The sequence below is a fragment of the Leptinotarsa decemlineata genome, unplaced genomic scaffold (genome assembly GCF_025532065.1).
Source record: "Leptinotarsa decemlineata unplaced genomic scaffold, Ldec_3_MD MMD2_tig00001019_RagTag_RagTag, whole genome shotgun sequence".
NCBI lineage: Eukaryota > Metazoa > Arthropoda > Insecta > Coleoptera > Chrysomelidae > Leptinotarsa > Leptinotarsa decemlineata.
The window spans coordinates 4,510,503-4,533,855 of record NW_027412557.1 but is presented as its reverse complement, the minus strand read 5'-3'; the positions used below and the strand labels follow the sequence as shown (position 1 = coordinate 4,533,855).

Sequence of the window (23,353 nt, the reverse complement as noted above, 5' to 3'; positions counted from 1 at the left end):
TTGTCACAGCAGGCTTGAAGCATACAATAAAATGGATATCAGGGAATCCAATTTTCAATTCAAAAATTCAGATATGATTTGTATGGAATTCAAGTCACAAGAATATCAATAATTCCCTCAATGATTCATTTCGAATAATAAAAGAGAAATTTTTTATAATTTCAAAGCAAATGTCCATGATCAAATTAAATACAACATTTTATAGGGATATTGTGAAAAAGTAAAAAAAAATAGGATAAGTGAACGCAGTTGCTTGCATCACAAGTGAATTATTCTGGAGTACCTTTGGATGCCAATTGAAATCTAATTCAGAAAAAAATTATTCAATGTAAACTGTATTTCATTTGATAATCAAAAATATAATGCGATGAAGCATTTGTTTGGCAAAAATTGCATAAAAAATTTCGCAAAAATATGACTTGTTGAAACGATCATTTTGGCCACTTCAACCGCATCGAAAAAAAGCAATGACCTAAGGGCTAGTAGTTCATCTGGACGTCCCCAACCTGGGTCGTCCCCAAGAAAATGGATGCGTCCCCAAGGAAATGGATGTAAATAAAAATTGCCAGTTTTTGTAGATTACCGGAAGTTTGATGAAAAAACAATAAATGATAAATATCCCTTGCAAAATATAACCGATTTACTAGATACGTTAGATAGATGCCAATATTTTTCGACTTTGGATCTTGCCAGCGGATTTCACGAAATTGAAATGTGTGAGGATGATATCGATAAAACAGCATTCAATACCAAAAAATTGGCACTAATAGTTTCTCAGGACACCATTTGGTCTCAAGAATGCTCCCGCCATTTTCAAACGAGTAATAGAGAATATCCTTAGAGGTATTTAGAACGAAAAATACTTAGTTTATTTAGATAACATAATTATTTTTTCCACACCTCTACAAGAGCAAATCGAAAGGTTAAGAACAGTTTTCCAAGACTCTGGAGTCAAACTTGAAAATCCAACTTGATAAGTCAGAATTCTTACGAAAAGTGACTTATCTTGGTCATATCGTTACCCCAAACGGTGCCAAACAAAATCCTGATTAAATAAAATCAATAAAGAATTTTCCTATTCCAAAAACAACTAAACAAATGATGATCTTCAAACATGACTCAACATCTGACACAAGTACCAAACTCTTACGAAGGTTCGAAATAGATGAACACTTCAATCTAGCAGACCACTATAATCTTCATGCATTGATTGTTCACTGTGGTTTTGGCATTGAATCTGGTCATTATTACGCCTTGATCAAAGACGAAACGGACTGGTTTAAGTTTGACGATAGTCGTGTCACTAAGTGTTCTGGCGATTCATTGAATTTATTGGAGCCTCTGGAGACACCCTACATTTTGTTTCATGGAAGAGAGGACATTGGCAGATCAAGATCTTCAGATGATGTATTGCTGCAGGTTTTTCCGGGATTTCCTGCAGCTGAAAAGCAAATGCGCCACTGGAATCAGTGAAGTCGCCCCGGATCGCCAATCATTTTTTGTTGTTGTTTTATAATTTTATGATTTATATTGAAAAGTTATAGACAAAATATAGTAGGTTAACTAAACAAATTATTGTATTTATAAAACTTTTAGGATATTACAGATGATTCATTAATAACTTTGCAAAATTAACGGAACCACTAACTGAATGCTTGTAAAGATTTACTAATTGATGAGCTAATCCTTCAGTATCCAAATTTTTCTAAACCTTTCAATTTGACAACGGATGCCTAAAACGTAGCTTTGGATGCGGTCTTGAGCCGAGGACTGTAGAACGCCGTTTCTGTCTAGATAAGTGTTGCCTCGCGCAATACATGTGAACACCACGCGAATATTTCGCGGAGGTGACAAGAGGAAGATGAAAAGACAAAAGTACAGTAGAAAATATTTTTTCTGTGGCAAAAGGTCAATCGGCAGAGCGACGAACTGGAGAGTGGTCGATGCTCGACGAACAAGTTGAATATAAAGTTCCGACAAGTGGATGTTTGATTATCCAGGTGTTATAACCACAAACTTATTATTATCATTTAATTTGGTGTTGACTGATTATCCGTTCATCTACGTGTAGTAGATGTAGGATTCCTATCTGTTAGGAGTTGGCTGCTGTCTCAATTTGCAACTTTGTGAGAGCTCCATCCGTGGGACCGGAAAAAGTTGAGTGATAATAAAATTTTGTGGGCCCCATATTTTCATGAATCCTTTTCCGGCAGTGTAGCGTTTAAGTTTTGTTTGTTCGTTTTCTCAATGCTGACGCTGTCCTTGTGGACTGAAGAATTTATTATATCATTATTTATAATATTATTGAATAAACCAGTCTCTCTCTTGATGAAGAGTGTAGAAGTGTTTCGGAAAAAGATCTTTATTACAGCACAATAGAAAAAAAAACTATTGGCTATTGTCTGGGCAAATAAATATTTTCGTCTACCTTTTTGGCAAGAAATTAATATCATCACGAATCTTAAACCACTTCAATGGTTATGTTCAACGATAGAACAACGTTCTAAATTGCTAAGATGGCGAATTGAACTTGAATAGTACTAATATAATATAATTTATTGAAAAGGGTCATCCAATACGAATCCCGATGCACTTTCATGCATCGAATTGCACACAAAAGAGTCAAAGACTTTTTGGGAAGAACTAGATGACATAATCGAGAGTTTGAACGTCTAGTTGGTCCATCTATTATCGTTGACAACCAAAATATCATTAACCTACAAAAATGTACACTTTTGTTCATCCAATCAAACGGACGAATTGAAAGACTTCACTCTACTCATAATGAACACATCAGACTTCTCTGATTTCTTAAAACACCCCCTCAAATGAAAATGGTTCATTTGCACACAATCACTCAATACAGTCTGCAACGAAATTGAAACCCATCGATGGAGATAATGATATATGACCAATGAAAATCCGTTCGATATTGACATATACAATATTCTTTTCAATGACTATACAAATGACCACCAAGAAAAACTAAATTATTCTACGAGGAATAAACAGAAAAATATTGAATAGAAAAGAAAAGGTTATTTCAAATTCTAATAAAATACACGATAACCTGGAGGTGTTCAAATCAAATTATAAAAGCTACGTGATTGAAGAACTTTCTTTTGAATGTATCGATACTGTGTATCTTCGAGTCGATAATCATCATACTCAAAATGGCTAGCCTCTCCTTACGTTCACGAAATCTGTGAGAATAGCCATCGTTCAAGACTGGACCGACTACACATACATAATTGGCCATCGAATTGTCGACAGAACCTTGTACGATTATTATAACTGTAGTCCCAGAGATATTGAGAAAAAAATCAGCCAGCTGTAATTCACTAAGCAGATGGGTCTATGTGATGTCCTCTCGTTATTCCCTCAATACTCAGAACTTTGATCAAGAGGGGTAGAAAACTAACTATATTTCAGTCTGACTAATAAACCTTGAATTATAAAACTTATCTGTTATTCAGGGTGTATTTGTAATTGTATGTTTGCAATCATTTTATACTTTTCATCTGCTCACTTACCTAAGGTGGTTAACATGTTTATCAAGTCATCCCTTTCTATTTTACCTTCCCCACAGTGATTATCACTGTAGATTGATAAAATATTAAATGCATCTTCCAGTGATTTTTTGGAGTATCCATACACAGGTTTATGGTTGCAAAAGAGCTTGACAAAATCGATGAAATTTATATCTTCATTTATTTTTTGAGTCTCATCCATATTTCTGAATCGTACGTCAATCATGATGTTTTCTAGCTGCAGCAAAAAAAAAGAGGTTATACAATACAAATATTTGGATCACTGTTGCTCCTGCAATATATTTACTTTCCTGAATGTCTTTCAAGAGTTTACCCTAAGGGCCAAATAATTGGTTCCGTTACTTCCCTACCTACACCTTTTGATACTAAAGCGAACCTTGAGTTAAACTCTCCTAAATGCTGTGTGATTTTGGTAAATCCAAATATATCTGGAGGAATGATATTATTTAAAAAATCTACGATTTGTGGAATAAATTCTCTGAACACGATATAGCTAGCTGAAAACAGTTCAATTTTTCACCTTTATTTATGTCTGCGATGACTTAGAGGGATCATCTGTTATTTAAAAAAATCAATAATTTTCTTAAAACAATGTGAATAAAAAGATCGTGAGATCAAAATCCCAGTAATTTTTCTCCTGAGAATTCATCTTCATGAAGATGATTTTGATACGTTCCATAGTCGACAGGACTATAAATAGCCATTCATGATGCTCCCTAGGTGGTAACTATCCAGAACACGAGGTTGACGGGCTACAGTTATAACGAAGGCTAAAAAAAATATCAATGGAATTATGATAATTGTTAAGCGAAAAATCGTCATTTCCTACTGGAGAAATCTGTCGGATCGATGAATGAATACCACTGAAACTACCTACTTATGAATTCTTTATATTTCCAAGTACTAGGTTTTGATCAAGTGAAAGCATCTTAGTGTTAAGATACCTACGTAAAGATTTTCACTACGCGCTTGCTCTTAAACTCAATACGTTATTCATAATTATTACAATTAGATTTCAAAAATGTCAAATATTTTTTCATGACTTGATTTTATTGTACAACTAAAAATTAAACATAGTCCTAAAAGTTTCAAAAATAAGGTGCAAAAAACAGATTCGTATTCAAAAATCCAAAGTTGGGGGTGGCCAAAAGAAAGTAGTCCCCTTGGACACTTTCATTGGCGTATTTTAACGTCCTCATAAAACTTGCAATGACGAAGTGCAAACCGTTTTTGGAAACTGAATGTCTCTAAAAGTAAGAAGGCCAGCTCATTTTTTAATGTAATAATACCTCCTCTGAACAGAGAAAAAAATTGAATCCACGCGTAGAATAAATAGTTTGGTATCCTACACTTGACATACCTATTAATATAAACTTGTTTTTGAAAATGTTTTTACTATTAATTATTTTTTAGTATCCATAACAATTATAGAATTTCCAAAATAAATTTCATTTAAAACGCTTTTCGCTTCACGACAGCTTTATCAGTTACTGGCGTTATCAGTTACAGTTACATGGTTTTAGTTATCGCTGTACATATTCTTTAGTCAGTTTATTTCATTTGATGCGTCATTGTAGCATCGTTGTTTCTTACATTTATTCGAGCACTACCAATCTATTCCCAACGTTTGCCAGACTGATCCTTTGAAATTAGTATAGAACCCATCTTGTTTTCCGACATTTTGGCTTTTTTCCGTTCAAACCCATTCATTTCATATCCATATCGTGGTGGTGCATGAAAGGACATAATCGACCATCTCTGGGAGTGGACATATATGATTCAGGAAGAAGTCATTTCATTCTTCGTATCATTTTCAGCAAACCCTTTTATTTGATAGCCATATTATGGGAGTTTGACACCTAGGGCGGTCGGTCATATTGTATTTAAAGCGATGTCATGGTAGTTTTCGTATTATTTTCAGCAAAGCCTTTCATTTTACATATACCTATATCATGGGAATGCTGAAAACACTGGTACGCCAACTTGTGCGTACTTTCACGGAAAGTGTTCAAGTAGGTAACTTGGCACATCTGATTCCACAAAGAGCAGTACATATCAGAAATACGCGATTGTAGGTGCTCATCGTTTTGAGGTTCAACTTAGTACAACTAGAACTTCACTGTTCAAGAACTCTTTCATTTGGAGAAATGCGTTTATGTGGAATAAACTTCCTGAGAGCCTTTGGAGAACTGCGTTTATGTGAAATAAACTTCCTGAGAACATTTTTTCAAATGGATTCAATCTCCAGCAATTCAAATCCAATGTGAATCGCTACTTCTGCACAGGCACTGCTTAAAAAATATATTGAATTAACAGTGACGGCATGTTATGTTTCATATTCTCTTCATCAAACCCTTTCATTTGATAACCATGTCTTGGGACGCATGAAAGAAACTGATCCACCATCTTGTGTTGTCCGACATATTGGATTTAGAGTGACGTCATTTTATTATTGTATTATTTTCAGCAATCCCCTATTACGGGTGTGCTTGAAAAAGTAAATCGCCATCTTGAGCGCTTCGCCATATGGGATTTAGAGTGACGTCATGTTATATTTTTTATTTTTTTCAGCAAACCCTTTCATTCAACACCTATATCAAGGGAGTGTTGGAAAAAACTGGTTCGCCATTCTGGGTGATCTGCTATATTGAATGTAAAATGGCGTCCTTAGCATATACAGCATATGCATGTTATATCTTGTTTTTCACGATTCACTTTTTAAAAATTGGTCTATTTCTTTATAAACACTTTATTACAATATTGGAATATAATGTGAAAACCTTGGAACATTAACTGAATAAGTAATTGATATGAACTATACTTGAGAATGATTAAATCGTTAATGAACATTTTTCTGACCTCGCAGGGTCTATTTATTTGTTTGGTATGAAAAACAATATTTGAACAGTGTCAGCAATTGCTTTGTCTGGAGCACAAGTGTTCATCTTGCTGATACTGTACAATTGGCACTTTTAGCAGGAAGCTGTTATCGCTTTGTAATTTAATACGTGTGAGACGCTAATTCGCATATAACAACTCCCCTTTTATACAAAAAGTTGTTGCTTTTTGGTGCATTTTTTCACAATTTCACATTTTCCTTGTGGAAACTGGTGTTGAGTTGGATTTCCTCTTCTATAGGTTCCTGGAGGTTGATACTTGGTCTTCTCCTGGGAATGAATCTCGTTAAGATACGGGATTGCTGTCTGTCTGATCTTGGATGATCCGGGGGTGGTTGATTCGAAGTGGATGTAATACCGATTCGTATTGGTCCTTTTCGTCTACATTTGCAAAAGATGTAAAGTATGATTAATACAATGATCAATGTTATAGTGCAATATGTGAACCATGATATGTGCTTGTTCACAAACGGCTCATTGATAAGTTTATCCAATTCTTCGGAATATTGGTTTAATTTATGTTGAGCGATGTTCAACTCGTCAACGTTGATTTTGTTGAGTTTCAGCGGTTTCAGTTCTGGAAGATGTCGTTTCTCAGGAAGATGATCGCAACAGCTGTATGGTATTCGAACGGCATGGTTTTTGTATGTGACTTCTTATATCTATCGACGAAGTATTTGGAGTGAATTCTAGTGCTTCCAACGAATGAGCTGCATCCGGGTTGGAGTTTTAGCAGGGAATTGGTTTTGATCATTCGTGTAACTGGTTCCATGTTTTCGCAGTTAATGGTGATTGGTAGGACTTCAGATATTGTTATGAGCCACAAATTTAGACTCAGTTCCTGGACATTGTATTCCGTAGCGTAGATCAGTGAAGACTGGCAAGTTTTCGGGAGGACGGTCAATCTTCTCAATAGTTGGGCTTCGCATATAGCTTCGCTATCAATCGGGTAGGGTAGTAGATCGGAACAAATTCTTACGCCATGATTCAGAGTTTTACAGTTTTCTAAATTTTGAAGTGAAATGTACAACAAGGATTCGTCATCTCTCGCAATATATTTTTGAACAGTTAATAATGTGTGATGAAGTCCCGTTCGGTTATCTGGAATTGGTATTAGTCGATACAGAGTGTATGTTTCTGGATCGACCAGTGGAATTTTTAATATGAAAACAATTCTTTTGTCCACTTGATATGCTTCAAGTTCGATGATTTCGATATATTGAGCAACATGTGAGAGCATTGTGGGTAAAGGTAGATTGTTTTTACGGAGCGATTGAGAAATTTCCTGAAGTGAGTTCATTAGGTCATTAGGAGTGATATAATTGAACTGTGAAGTATTTTCAATCTAGCGAATGTTATTGAATTCAATATGTCATCAAGAGTTGATTCCAAGAAAAAATAGCTTTCCATTAATGTTTCGCATATTTCCAATGTTTTCAATTGTGCTTCATAATACGCAAGATCGTCTGAAATATTATAGATTGATTGTTCTATTTGCTTGATATCTCGATTGAAGGTTTCTTCATCGATTTGAAGTTTTTGAATAGTTGTGTTGAAATTTCTAATTACTGATGTGGTCACCGATATTTGATTTTTCAAAAGGTTTTCTAATTGGTGTTCGTCTTGAGTGAGTTTATTAATACAATTGGTGTAATATTCGCCATCTGACGAGTCTAGATTACCAGTAATGGCTTTCCAGAAGGTACCTATTCCATTAATTAATCCTCGTTTGGATCTTTTATAATAATTTTGGGTGTCTGCAAATATTTCTCGATATTTCAAGTCGAGTGAGTCAGATATTTGGGTCAATAAACTAATGTGTGTTTTCACTTCGGTTTTGAAGGATAACATTCTAGGGTTTGATTGGTCAAAAGTATATAGCATGTTTTCCAAAATTTTGTTGTTGTTATTTAAGGCAAATTCTATGGAGTCCAAGTCTTTGTAGACGAGAAGAGTCCATTTATCATTGGAAATTTTCGAAGTGCTTTCTTCGTGAAGAAAAATTCCTATTGTGTTATTAATGGGTTGAACGGAGTATTGGGAATGTGTTGTGTGTGTTGCTGAAATCAGCAGGAGAATCCTGAAAATGAAATCAATTTTCAGTACATGGTCGTAGTCTGTCAAAATTCACTTTTGTTTTTTGTCTTGTCTTCCAATTAACTAGCATTGCTGAGTTTTGGTAGATTTTTATAATTTCAAATGGGCCATTAAATTTGTTTTCTAGTTTCTTTTTAATTTGGGATTCTTTAACGTAAACATTGTCTCCTACCTTATACTCAGGTATATTTTGTGCAACGTTTCTATCGAATCGAATTTTGGATTTTTCTTTTTGGTCTTGTGTTCTTTGACGAGCAATTTTATAATAATAAGAGATTTTATTATTTAAATCTCGTATGTACTTGGTTATGAGTTCTTTTTGGTTGTACAGAGTTTCGGGTGGTCTACTAGAGGTGTGTCCGAATAGTAGTTCGTAAGGGGTAAATCCGTGTGTTTTGTTTTTGGTGTTATTGTAACAAATTATTGCGTATGGTAAAATACCGAAGGGGTGTTCATCAGGGTTGTCGATTTTATTTGTTCTTATCATTTCTAGAAGGGTCGCGTGAAAACGTTCTAAGGAACCGTTTGATTGCGGATGGTCCACACTAGAAAATGATTGTTTAATGTCATAAAGTGTACAAAGGTCTTTCAGTAGGGCGTTGTTGAATTCTCGACCGAAGTCACAATGAATTCTGAGTGGAGTTTCGTAGTGTTGAAAGTATAGCAGTAAAGTGTTTACTACTGATTTAGCTGATTTATTTTCAATTGGGTAAGCTTGGGTAAATTTGGTGAGTTCGTCTCGAATTGTAAGTATATAGTTTTTTGTGGGAATTTCAAGAATGTCAATGTTTATTCTCTCGAATGGTGTTTTTGGAGTTTCTGTAATGACTAAAGGGCTTTTAAGGTTTTGTCTGCAAATTTTTGCTTTTTTGCAAGTTTCGCAGTTCTTTACAAAATTTTCTACGTCTTTGATTGAATTTGGCCAGTTATATTTTTCTTTTACGCGTCTAACCGTTTCGTTAATTCCTCGATATAAATTATCTTTTCCTGAATGGCATTGGTCCATTACGATGGGAATTTGGTCTTCGTCGGGAGTTCTTGTTAGATTTTGGCATACTGTTATATTAATTTCTTTTTCAGCGAAAATGAAAGAAAGAATTTCCAAAATTGGTAATTCCAAATTATTTTCAACAAAGTACGTTTTGGAAATATCTATTTCATCTGTCCATTTATAAAGGATACAGAATAGAATTTCTACGGCTGAGTTATGATTGAAGGGTAAAGCGATTATGAAATATTTTCTGTCTTTAACGGTTTTACTTGAGAGAATATTGATTCTATCGTTGTAAAATTCGGCATTTTCCTCGAATATGATGAAGATCTTCTAATTTGTTTTGGCAGAAAAAAGTGAGGATGTATTTATGTGATTTGTCTAAAAGTTGCAAATTGTCAAATTTGATTTTTGAGTAGTCACTGAGGGATCGAGTTTCATATGAGTGACTGAAATTTTCGTATTCTTGTAAAATTTGTTCGAAGGGGGTTTCTTCGTGTTCTGGTGTTTCTTTGTTTTGTGTTTCTGTGTCTCGTGTTTCTGTGTCTCGTGTTTCTGTGTCTTGTGTTTCTGTGTCTTATGTTTCTGTGTCTGTTGGTTTGTTCGTTTCATCATTTCGTTTGAAGCGAGTATCGTAAGTTTTTCGTGAAAATTTACACATTCTCTGAAGTGATTAATTTTGATCCGTGATAGGGAGTAGTTGTTTACAGCTGATTCTCGGCCTCCCCCCACCACTATGACGTATTAATTGCTTTTTTTATTGGTTGTTGTTTGGTGAAGTCAAGGTGATGTGACCTTGAAGGGTGTGGTGTATGGATCGTTCAGAATTTTTTTCCCGGTTCTAATCCTCCCCCCACCAATATGACGTGTTATTTGCTTTTTTTGTTGTGCAGTGAAGTCAAGGCGTTGTGACCTTGAAGTGTCTGGTGCATGGATCGTTCAGATTTTTTTTTCATATGAGATTTTGTGTGTTTATGTGTGTGTGTGTGTGTGTGTGTAGGAGAATGCACGGTACAGGGTTTCATCATGTGCTTGTTTGTCTATGTACAAACATACGTCTGCATACTTCGAAGATCCTCCAAGTAATAAATGCTCCATCGGTGTTAGGGCACCAAGTTAGTAGTGGAGTGACGTCACAGCAATAACCGTTCGACGGCTAGAGAGCGACATGTTCACTCCACGACGTGTGGCAGAGTAATGCGTATTCATCGGTCTGCCCTCACCTCTCCCGAAGCGATGAAGGTTCGCTCTAGCCCCGCTATCGATGGTGACACAACGGCAGCCGAGGACCGTCTGCCTAGCGTCTACCCTCTCCGAGACCGCAACGACCATTGCTTGCTCGTACCGGCAACTGTTATCGCATCAAGTTGGGAGATGGGCTTGGCTGTGACGTCAGGCATCTCTAGTGGATAGCAACTAGCAATGTGAATCTTTCACGGTTTCATGGTGGGGGTGACTCACACTGTTTAATATAAAAGAAATGCCTGGCACACTATGAAATCAGTAGACGAATATATCTGCAGCAGTTAGCAATTGGTAGAGTGTTATTCAGTTCGTAATAGAAGGAAGACGGTGAGTGTATTTGTCTGTTGGAAATTGTTTATATTTTCATATATATTTTCATCATGTCCGTTTCAAAAGTAGACTTGAATAAAATTAATAATTTGATTGTACAGGAGGTTGAAATACTAGAGCAAAAGGCCTTATCATCATTGCCAATTGATGAAGTGTACATAATTAAAAATATGTCAACTTATTCTACACGATTTGGTAAATCAATTTTATTAACTTTGCAAGATGTGAGCAATGATAAATTATTTAAAACATGGCTACCAAAACGTATTTCGTTGCAATTCAGTGATGACGATATATCTTGTATCAACTCATCAGGTGGTAAATATACGATGATGTATTTAGGACAGAGCCAACAAAGTTTTGCTGGCATGAAAACGCGATCTCTAGTCAAATTCAATATGATTGAATAATAGTAATAATTTATAGTGAATTTCTTTAGGTCATAGCTTACAAAGTTTTTTTGGTGTGAAAACGATAACTCTAGTCAAATTCAATATGATTGAATAATAATAGTAATTATAATGAATTTCTTATTGTTTTATTAATATTCATATATTAGATGATAATTATATGGAAATATAAACATTACTAACTTAGTTGAATACACTCACTTTGTAACTACAAGTAAAATGGGAATGTGAGTATTATATCACTGAAAAATTGGAGGTTGCTTATTGTTTTTTTTATTCGATTTCAGTTCCACCATTTAAAGATGTGGATGCAGTACGCAAGTCAAGATTGGGTCGATATTGTAGATCTCAAATCATCGGTTCAACATTTGTCGTCTAAATTGAAGGTGTTGGGTGATGGAGCCGAACATGCAAGCGTTTATGATATGAGTGTATGCTATGATGAAAAACAAATCGAATTATGCCTTCGTGATGCTGAGAACTATTGGAGTGGTGCAGAAGTTTGCAACAAATTTTTGGATAATGAATTGGAATTGTGGCAACTTTGTGAGGTTATGATTGAACTGAACCTAAGAAGATTCCTGTATAGCCTCCAACCATACTTGCCAGAATGGATTATTCATCACTTTGAATTGAATGATGAAAATCGAGAGGAAATTGAAGATGGTCGCGAAAATGATGATTATGAGGAAGAAGTTATTTTAGATAGTCTGTATGTTCCTGTAAATCATAAATAATGTCAAATAAAAAACTTTGTATTATTTTCATGTTTTATTTATTTAAATCTGATGAAATACAATAGAAAATGATTACAAAACAATAAATATGATATAAAATACAATACATGATATAAGTCAGTTACAAATAAAAAAAAAAGATCATAAAACAGTACATGATAGAGTGAAAAAAAGTGTCAATATCTGCTATGAACTGAACCATCCAATGCATTGTATGTTAAAACTGTATCATGCAAAATTAATGCATATACTTTAGTGTTGTCTGGAAACTTGGTCTTCCTCGTCTCAAACTCGATCTTTATATCAATAGTTGATGATTCTGTTGCATTCGGTTGATGGGAACAATCGATGACGAATAGTGGATTCTCTCTAAATTGTTCAATGTCCATCAGAGGTTCACTCATATCTTTATCATAATAACTTCGCTGGAAACTCTCAAAAGCATAATAAGCAGGAGCATCAAGTTTTTTATCGAAATTCAAATTCCAACGCTCATATGGATAAACTTCAGAATTCAAGTATACTCGAATACTATTGATATCAGCAGTTGTGAATTTTGTAATATCTTGTGTTCTATCTTCAGATGTGGTAGTACTTTGGAATGCGATGATGACAAAACGAGGAGTTTCCAATGCGTTAGTTGTTTTGATGGCCCATATGTCTGAAGAAGTCCCACGTAATGATGGTAGTTCATAGAGGTCCCACATACGATACGCCAACTTGATTTTGGCATTCAGACCGCTTTTGTTTATTCTACTCAAAAGTTTAAGCTTGTGTTTATCATCTGGTACAATATGTCTTATTTTCCATTCGATTTTATTTATTTCCAAATCAGCATCAACTTCACCTATATATGAGTTTTTGAATGATCGAGCGATAATCAAAATCAATTCCTGTTTGGCATTCAAGATACTTTTGTTGTAATCTTCAGCAAAACCCATCAAATATTTCAGTGGTAGTTTTCCACTAAAAACATGACTGTTTGTATCCAAGATATCTTGCTTCAATTGTGAAAGTCCCCAACTAGATGTCAATAATGTGTTAGCATGAGATTGTCCAAATGATATCTAGGTTTTCATTGTAGATGTTATCCCAGGTTTTCTAACAACAGCCACTTGTTCACCACCCATTTCATAACGAATTTCGTCAAAGAGAAATGCAATTGCATTATTCGAGAGATAGCATGTTTTCGCTACATCTTTGGGGGTGAATTTACCTTCTATGTAAATGAAGCTCTCGGCAATATCTAGTATAACATCTTGATTATTGATTGCAATTCTGATTTCATCCGAATTCCTGAATAGCGGTGATCCATAGGGCTTATATGTGTGCTCATGTAAACTTATGAGAGAATGATCGAGCACTGGTTCATTGAATATATTCAACTTTTCATTGTTTGTTTCGAGCACCATTGTTATTTTCTCACTTTCAATCCAATCGATTTCAAAAATTTAAGATCACTCACAGACAGAGCGTTATGTGCTAACTGTTTAGCATACACTTGTGGAATGAGCTTCTTTTTATGCACACCTTTCTTTTTGATAGTGCAACTCGTTTGGGATTGTTCAATGCGATTTTGTCTATTATAAATGAAACCCATAACAACAGTTATTCGATTTTCTTCAATTCCAAAATAATGAAAATCTCTTCTTCACTTCCAAAATCGATAAGGTTATTTTTTTCATCCAAAATACGCACTGTAATGTTGTGAATCAATTGACGACCTTCTGGACTGACAGGCATATATATAATACTGTGTGGTTCTTTAGTGAGATTGTAGCCAGGTTCAACATCAATATCGAATGAGAAAAGAATGTGGGATTCTTCACCATTTATATATGAACCAGATATTATATTGCAATCTAAGCGGATAAGTCTCACAGTTGTAATGTTTATTGGTAATGATGATTCATGTATCTGATTTGGTGGAAATATTTCATGAGCGAACCCCATCATTTCTGCTATTGAATTTGGATGTGTCAGATCAATTTCATATTTGGATCGCATTTCACATTTGAATGTATTATTATTGGCGTGTAGATAGAAAATATCATCTGCAACGACATCATTTGGTTTTTTATCATGAAACAATCTGAACATGATATGTTTCTGTATGACGGCATTGATCTCTTCTATTTCATAAGCACCACATGGAATTTCAATTGTCAACTTTTGGGGTATCGATGAGTTGTCATTACTGATTCTAAAACTAAGTTATTAGCTTCAGTTATATTATTGATTGTATTGCACCCATAGAATCCCAAAAGTCCTAATCCATAACAACTGTTCCTATCCAATTCAATTGGTGGAAAAAAATCCGCACTCAAGACACTTGTCCCGACAGCTTGTAGCTCGAACTTTCGTGACATGACTGATGAATATTTTGAAACACATTTCAATTTATTATTGTACACAGCAACAGCACATTTGAGACAATTTACACTTTTTGGAAGGTGTTGTATTGTAATAAGTATCATTTTTATTGATACCAATATTCACATCCTCTATATTACAAATACAACACATAGATTTCCGAGGTATAGGACCGTCATTAACATCCGATTCTGAATTTTGATCGTGGTGGTGGTGCTCATAACAATATCTATGTTTCATTATATCGATGTCATCTTGCAGATGCTTAGGCAACTTTTCCCAAACATATGCAATCTCATGTGCAACACATGCAAGTATCACTTCCTTAGGCATATTTGCAAGCATCACTTTATCCATTTTTTTCAAGGTACCATATTTTGAAAACATTCTAAGTGAAAACCCCATTCCCTTGATAGCCTCCCGATCCAGTTTTGGTGTTGAATCCATTTTTATTTGGAAAATTATTTAGAGAGAAACTGCAAGCACAAGTGACCACAGAGAACTGTATTAAATTTCTGTTGTCGATCATAGTTATATTTGATTTTTACATTCGAACATTTTCGAAAGAATCGAGTCAATTCCAATGGTGGGGGTAGATCTCCAAAACTATCGAAATATGTGACTTCTTTCCCACATTTTTTATATGCCACCCAATGTGTTCCTGGTCCACTTATTCCATCTAAATTAACAATAGCTGTCTCGTTTTGTTTTGGACCTGAAGATGGTAATCTATCACGCATAAAAACACCACGAAAATGTGGAATTTTCATTTTTTGTGCATAATAACTGAGATCGAGATCAGTAAGAGGCCTCTGAGGTAGGGGTTCAATTAGTTTTTTGTTTTGTTTGTGGCTTTGTATGGTTTTAAATATAGTCCTAAACCTTTACGGTATGGTTTGAGATATATTCCACTTCCGCGTTTGCCTAATGCTACAGCCTCCATGGTTTTATTGTGACGATTGGCTTCCATTAAAGCCGCTCTGCTGGCTTTTGCCGAATTCACGGCCTTGGTAATACCAGCAGCGGCTCCCGCCAAACTTCCTAGTGCGGATAGTCCAGCAAAAATTGGTATCAATGGTAAAAGTCCACCGATCTTGGGAACAGGAATTATGCGTGGTGTGCGGATTTTCTTCTTTCCACCGGCAGCTTTAAGGTATTTACGTGCCGCCTGCAATGCCACAGTGATAGCTTTTTTGCTATTATTCGTCACAAATTGATTCCCACCAGCTTTCTTCAATACATTTCGCACTTTATGGACTATCCCAGCACCAAATGCAACTTTTTTAATTTTATTTTTCTTCGTTTGTTTCCTCTTACATTTTTTCTTATTGGTACTACAACCCATGCCCATATGTCTTTTCGCTTTCATAATGTTGGTGACAAGTAATGCAGCTGCTCTTTCCCCAATACTCGCGTCCTTCGATTTAACCCTATCCCAAGCGCTGTATTCAAGTTCTTTGTCGGCTAAATGTCTTGCTGCAAGATCGGATGGATGCTTAGAATATTGAATATCGTGTTTTTTGCATTCAATATCTAATTTATTGATTCCAGGGTCGTTACGAGCTAAACGTTGTTTCAATTTTGTACCCGGTCCACAGTATTGATAACCTCCGGGTAGATGTAATTCGAAAGGAAGTTTGTTTATTAAATCATTAACAAAACCACAACCTCTTTTAATTTTACGATCACTTTCAATACGTCCGTATCGTTTGATGGTACACATTGAAATGAATAAGCTAATAACATTTATATAGTCTCCAACCACGGCACGATGCGCATTGTAAAACAGAAAGAAAAGTTTGCTGTAGATAATCTAGATGAGAAATTTGGGTGTGGATTGAATGGACAAAGGGTATTCAGACATGGTCCACTACTTCCATCATCAGTTCGAGGACTCATTATAGGACCTTCAAATTGTGGAAAGACGAATGCAATGATATCACTATTAACACATCCACAAGGACTGAGATTTAGAAATGTGTATCTCTATTCGAAATCACTCAATCAACCTAAATATCAGTACTTGCGAAGTGTTTTGGAACCTATAAAAGGATTAGGTTTTTATACATTCAGCAATAATGCAGAAATAGTGGAACCCTCCGACGCTAAGCCTAATTCTGTTTTCATTTTCGATGATGTGATATGTGAAAAGCAAGATATTATTAGATCATATTTCTGTATGGGACGTCATAAGGATGTTGATTGTTTTTATCTAGCACAGACATATTCACGGGTACCCAAACAGTTAGTGCGTGACAATACCAATTTCATTATAATGTTCAAACAAGATGAGACGAATTTACATCACATTTATTCAGATCATGTTTCACCCGATGTAACATTCAAACAATTCCAATTGATGTGTGTTAAATGCTGGGAGGACCAATATGGATTTCTAGTCATTGATAAGGATAGAAAAATAGATGAAGGTAGATATCGCAAAGGATTCGATAGTTTTATATACCCATGATCTTGTTTTTGGAACTTATTCGATCACTGAATATTGTAGAGGTCACTTCACCAACGAATTAAGCTTTAATTCAAAAAAAAGGGCATTATGAATACAAAAAAAGATCCTGAAAATAAAAACAATGAAATAAATTTGAAACGTCAACTAGTAGAGACAACAGAAGCTGTCAGGCAGAAATTCAACTCTATCAAGAATGATAATATTGAAAATCGTACGACACTTGAAAGATTGTATGAGCCCATAATGAAACCATTGAATGTTTTATCATCAAACGCTATTTCTAAATCACCAGTGTTATCACCAAATCATGGAACTGTTCAATCTACTTCAAATTATCCCATGAGTACTCCAATAGGAAGAAAACAATCTTTTGGTAGTGTATCATCTGTGAATAGTGACACGAGCACACTTCAAGACGATATGAGAACAACTCTATTCGAAACACCATCATCGTCCCACATCGATTCCTCGGATCCTGACATCTCACCTGTTATGAATGAAAGTGGTGAAGATGTTTTGATGAAACATTTGAATAATATAAAATCTAGAAATCCAGCATATGATGGAACATTTGGCGTACGTATGGATCCAATTACACAAAAGCTGAAAATGGGAAGTCTAGTGGTACATTTCAAAGATGGAAACATTTCATTTTGGGATGCTAATAAAGTGAAAAAATATGAATGCGCAGGTAGTCCAGAATTGTATGATATGATTTTTTTGAAGAATCCACAAGATGTTGATAATGAAGAAACTCATCAAGTATATTCCAAAATATTGAAAATAACGAATGCTCCATATAAACAATATCATCTGAAGAATGGTTTTAAAAATACAAATTCTAAAAAATTTCGTGAAGTTATCAAACCTCTATTAGACTCACGACAATATCCAATAAGAAGTAGAAGTAAAATTGGTGGAGCACTCAAACGAGTGAAAATGGAGAAAATATATAATTCTAAACCTGTGAATTATGTGTACTGGAATTCACCGAAAGAGTTAGTTGCTCGCCTACGACTATTGGTAGCTTCAAAGTCAGCTGGACATACCGGACATGATAATGAAATAATTTCAATAATTGAAGAATTACGTGAAGAAGGTATAATATATTAACATATTCACATGTAATGATCACTGTCACATCATCATTCAATGCAGTAACATTATCACCTTTTCTCTTTAATCATATTGAAATAGAATGACTAATGAAATAAGTGATGTCAAACGACAAGTTGTTAATGAATTACATAAACCTGCAAGACGTAATTTTCGTAGAAGAATAACCACCATCAAAGGTTTTGCAGATCTATGGCAAATAGATTTAGCTGAACTGCAACCTTATGCAAAAAGTAATGAAGGATACCGATATATACTTGTAGTGATAGATTGTTACTCCAAATATCTGTGGACTGTAGCAGTTAAAGATAAAACAGGTAGTACAGTAACTAATGCAATGAAACATGTACTGAAAGAAGCCAAATACTCCCCCAAACACATACAAAGCGATCAAGGGAAAGAATTTTTCAATAAAAGCTTCTCATCTCTCATGCGAGAATATAATATCAATCATTATTCAACATTTAGCACAAAGAAGGCAGCTATAGCAGAAACAGTGATTCGTACAATAAAGGCATGGCTCTACAAGGAATTTTCGATGAGAGGTCACCACAAATGGCTTGATATTCTTCCAATTATAACTAGTAGATATAATAATAAAGTTCATCGTACAATAGGTATGGCACCCATCAATGTTGATTCAACAACAAAATTAAAATTCAAGGGTATCAATGGAATTGGAGGAAGACAAAGTAAACCCAAATTCCAATTAAATGATATTGTACGTATAAGTAAATACAAAAATATTTTTGAAAAGTCTTACACTGCGAATTTTACCACGGAGCTATTCAAGATTGTTAAAATTAATAAAACCATCCCAACGACTTATAATCTTGAAGATATGAATGAACAGCCGATTAGAGGATGTTTTTACGAAGAAGAGTTATTACGAACCGAGAATCCTGACGTATATCTGATTGAGAAGGTGTTGAAGAGAAGAAAAAATAAAGTATATGTAAAGTGGTTAGGCCTTCCTAGCGAACAAAATTCTTGGATTGATGAATCAAATATGGTTTAAATGTATATAATAGTGACTTTTATGAATAAAGTAATATTAAAGTTCATTATTGTTTTCATTTCAATTATAAGTATGTGAACTGAAAAATATTGCAGCGGTAAACATTGCCCCAGCCATTCGCAATGTTCTGTGTATACCAAACCAAATTAATTGTATACTCCATTCCCGCTTATATTTTTCAACTCACGATATTGAAAACACATTATCATTCCCAAAACTAATCGCCGTCACTTTGAAATGCAGTATCCAACTCTTTTTGCCAATTATCTCTCACTGATAATGATGTCTCATAAAGCTTAGTCGACTCCTCAAGCTCAGCCTGAGCTTGCATTCTCGAACGTTGATGGAATTGCTTATCTTTACCAATTTTTGAACGGAGTTCATCAGCATCTTTAGACATTCTAGCCAATTCAACCTTCGCTAATGCAATCTTGGCATCTAATGCTTCAAGAGTTTCATTATTAGCATTAATAGCTCGCTCACTCTTTTCAAGTTCAGCAATAGTCATCTGTGCCTTTACAAGACGGCATTTTGCTTTCCTTTTCATTTCCCCAAACCGATGGAGGGGACTGAAAGAAGATAGCGGTTCAGCTTTCAAATCACTCTTCATTTCTTTAGGAGTACCTTTTGGCTTCCTCTTCGATCTGTCACTTTTCGTTGCGGGTTTTTTCTGTCGCACAACACTTTTGGATTCTTTCTTTTCTTTAAAGTCAGTGACAATCGATGAAGATGCCTTAGTAACCTTCCTCTTGATTGTTCTAGATATCTTATCAACACCAAGAGGAAGGGTAGATGAAGAGTGTTTGAGTGATGATAATTGCGAAACGATCGGATTTTCAATAATAATTTGCTCATTTGGTTCTGGCACATCTGCAAAGTTAACGAAGTCGTTAATATCAAAATCATTTATCGAATCTTGACTCGATAAATGTAATACTGGAATATTTTCAAAATCAGTCTGATCGATATCAACAAGTGGTGAACCATCTTCAGCAATCAATAGCGGCATAGAGCTCATGATTATTAAGGTCTGAGGAATGATATGTGATAGCAATAGAATGTGGATAGGAAAGGTGATGATGTTACTGAGACCTCACCATTTATAGAAGAAAATAAACTAGCGCATGCGCTCTTTCATCAACTGGCACATGCGCTCTCTCACTAAACTATTCACGCATGTAACAATCTTTGTCATTTAAGAGGAAAACTTTGTGTTGCATGCATGTATTTTTAAATGTTAGAAAATAATACAAATAAATTCAAAATATATATATATTTATTAATAATAGAGGACAATAACGATAATAAAAAATATAAAATGAAAAATGTTAATATGTCTCTGTGGATGTGGAACGTTCTTTGACTCTATTCCTCAATAGTTGTTGCTCGTGCGTCAAACACCAACATTGAAAAAAATGGATTCTCCTATTGGGGTAGAGTTGACCAACCTTCTCACACAGATCCCAAGTACTTCTACATGCATTGCATACATGATTCCAACAATTCATGGAATATGTATCACAACGCAAACAACGTTGCAGTGGAGTTGGAACGGCAGCACAGGTACCACAAATATTTCTACAGATACCTATATTGTTAAATATTATAGGTTCGGAACACTTCAGACACTGTAACTGTTGTTGACGATAATCCGATTTTGTTCGCTTCGGTGGATGAGAAGGAGGCGATAGTTGAATCCGCAACACGCAATCACTACACATACCAGTACATGGATTGATTGAATCCTTAGGTCTACTTATTTGACAAAAGTAGCACACAATAGCCCCTGCAATCATCATTGGGTAGACACACACTTTTGGTTTTTCATTCCACTCTTTTGGAAACGGCATTTTACTAATTCGATTAGAAATATTAAGAGATGACTTACAGAAACTCTGAATGCTCTCTCCTATACCTACGATCTCTATTTATACAAATCAACATCATGTGGAAGTATAGTGGGATAACTTCTCCTACTATTCCACTCTAAACGAGTCAAGTGGGAGTCGCATCACCTCCTATATAAGTTGACTTGCAAACCTAGAGTTCATTCATTCACTCTCTATAACTGTGAGTAAACAACAACAAGATGAATTCTGCAAAAATAAATGCTGCATTAAATAGAATATCTGCTGTTGATGAAAACAATTGGATAGACGAATCAGATGATGAGGATGTCAATGTTCCGCTAGAGGAAGTAATAGTTGAAGCAGAAGATGTTGGAGTCGATGAAGATGAGATAGACGAAGTTGAAAACGAGGCCAACCAAAGCGACGAAGATGATGACGTGATGGAGTTTGAGAGGGTCATGGATGAAGAAGGAGATGATGAAGGGATAGAAGCTGACACAACTGAAGGTGATGGTGCTATGAGGATCGGTATGCGAACACTCAATGTCAGTGAGACACTGGAAGATCCCTTGGATTTGTATTGTGCAATGGATGCATACGTATTGATCAGCACAATAGATGGAGAGAACAAAAAACTATGTTGGTGCTGCTTTCGGTTTTATTCGCATAGAAACAATAATGGAGGGTGGTATGCCCATGTCAACACCCACAACACTGTCTCAATTATGGAAATGGGACAGAATTGGTGTGAAGCTTGCGAGAGGCCACTAACAAACTTCACCCGAGTATCTACATGTATTATATGTAATAATGTCCAACCTGTGGCACAATAACCGTGGACCTACTGGTCAAAAAAAAAAACAACAGCCCTTTTCAGGGCTACATTATTCACACAAACAGTAGTTAGTTGTATTAGTATTCATAGATTATGTGACAAATGAATACTTTGACTAATAAAAGTCTAAGTTGGAAATTTGTTAGTCTTTGAATATCTATACATTATATGACAAATAAATTACTATTTGTTAGTCTTTGAATATCTATACATTATATGACAAATAAATTACTACTTTGACTGAAAAGTCGAAATTTGGAATTTGATAGTCATTGAATATCTATGCATATGATGAGTACTACTTTAAATGAAAGTTGAAGTTGGCATTTTGTCAATCATTGTATGCATATAATGATGAATACTTTCACATACATATATTTCGTTTGAGATTATAATGTTAACATAATGTTAACAATGGTATGAATCTGTTTCTGTTTGAAAGTATAATGGTAGCTCTGAAAAGAGCTATTTTTTTTATTGTTTCAGTCTTTAATTGTAGCCCTGAAAAGGGCTGTTATTTTTTTATTAATCCATGCAATGATATGGACTAACGCTCCTCATCATCAGAAACAATAATTATGGTATCGTCATCTGAATCAGATGATATACTAATGATATCATCCTCATAGTCATCTGAATCAGATGATATACTCATGATGTCGTCGTCGTCATAATCATCTGAATCAGATGATATACTAATCACATCATCCGCATTATTATCGTCAACAGCATCTATGTCGTCCTGAATACCTTGTTCCACTCGTTCTGCGAAATCATCAGGAAGATCATAGATTCGCTGCAGAAATTGAGCGAAGGTTGTACTCAAATGATCAGACGTTGAATCTATTTCATGTACTTGGATGGGTTCTGTACTCGACATTGTGGAAGAATGATATAGAACTGGGATTGTTGCTATATTTATATTGGAAGAAATGAAATGGAGGGGGTGAAATGTAGAACAGTGTTTGAGATTCGAAAACATCAAGAATGAAACTCTGAGCGATTATTAGGAGAAATTCTTAGTGATTATTATGGAAAAAAAACTAATAAGAGGGGGAGGAAGGGAGAGGAAGGGAGGAAGACACTGCCCCAGCCTCGCAGTGCCTCGTGTACACCAACCAAAAAGTGTGTACTCCGTGGAAGGAAAGGAAAGGAAATGATGGACGAGTAGATGATTATATGTCATCATCGGAATTGAGGACATCATCATCGATCAGGATTGGGGATGGCGGAGGACTATCCTCGATGAGGATAGGGGATGGTGGAGGACGTCTAACGTCAAGCTCGTCATCAGCATCATCGCCAGAGTCGTCGTCGTCATCATCGTCGTCGTCGCTGCTCATTGGGACAATGTCATCATAAGCAGGGTCCCACCATCCGTCAGGATCTGGATATTCCGAATCGTCCAAGTGTCCTTCGTCACTGCCAGTGAC

At 35.3% G+C, this 23,353-nt stretch overlaps 1 protein-coding gene across 3 annotated transcripts in view; it reads right to left on the bottom strand.

Moving 5' to 3' along the window:
• The window catches only part of LOC111516674 (cilia- and flagella-associated protein 251), a 97,781-nt gene that overhangs the window by 689 nt on the left and 73,739 nt on the right, over positions 1-23,353 (bottom strand). For all 3 annotated transcript variants that reach the window (XM_074175378.1, XM_074175377.1, XM_074175376.1), the window contains one exon: positions 3,534-3,768. In XM_074175378.1, the coding sequence (XP_074031479.1) occupies positions 3,534-3,768 (235 nt within the window). The remainder of the gene's footprint in view (positions 1-3,533; positions 3,769-23,353) is intronic.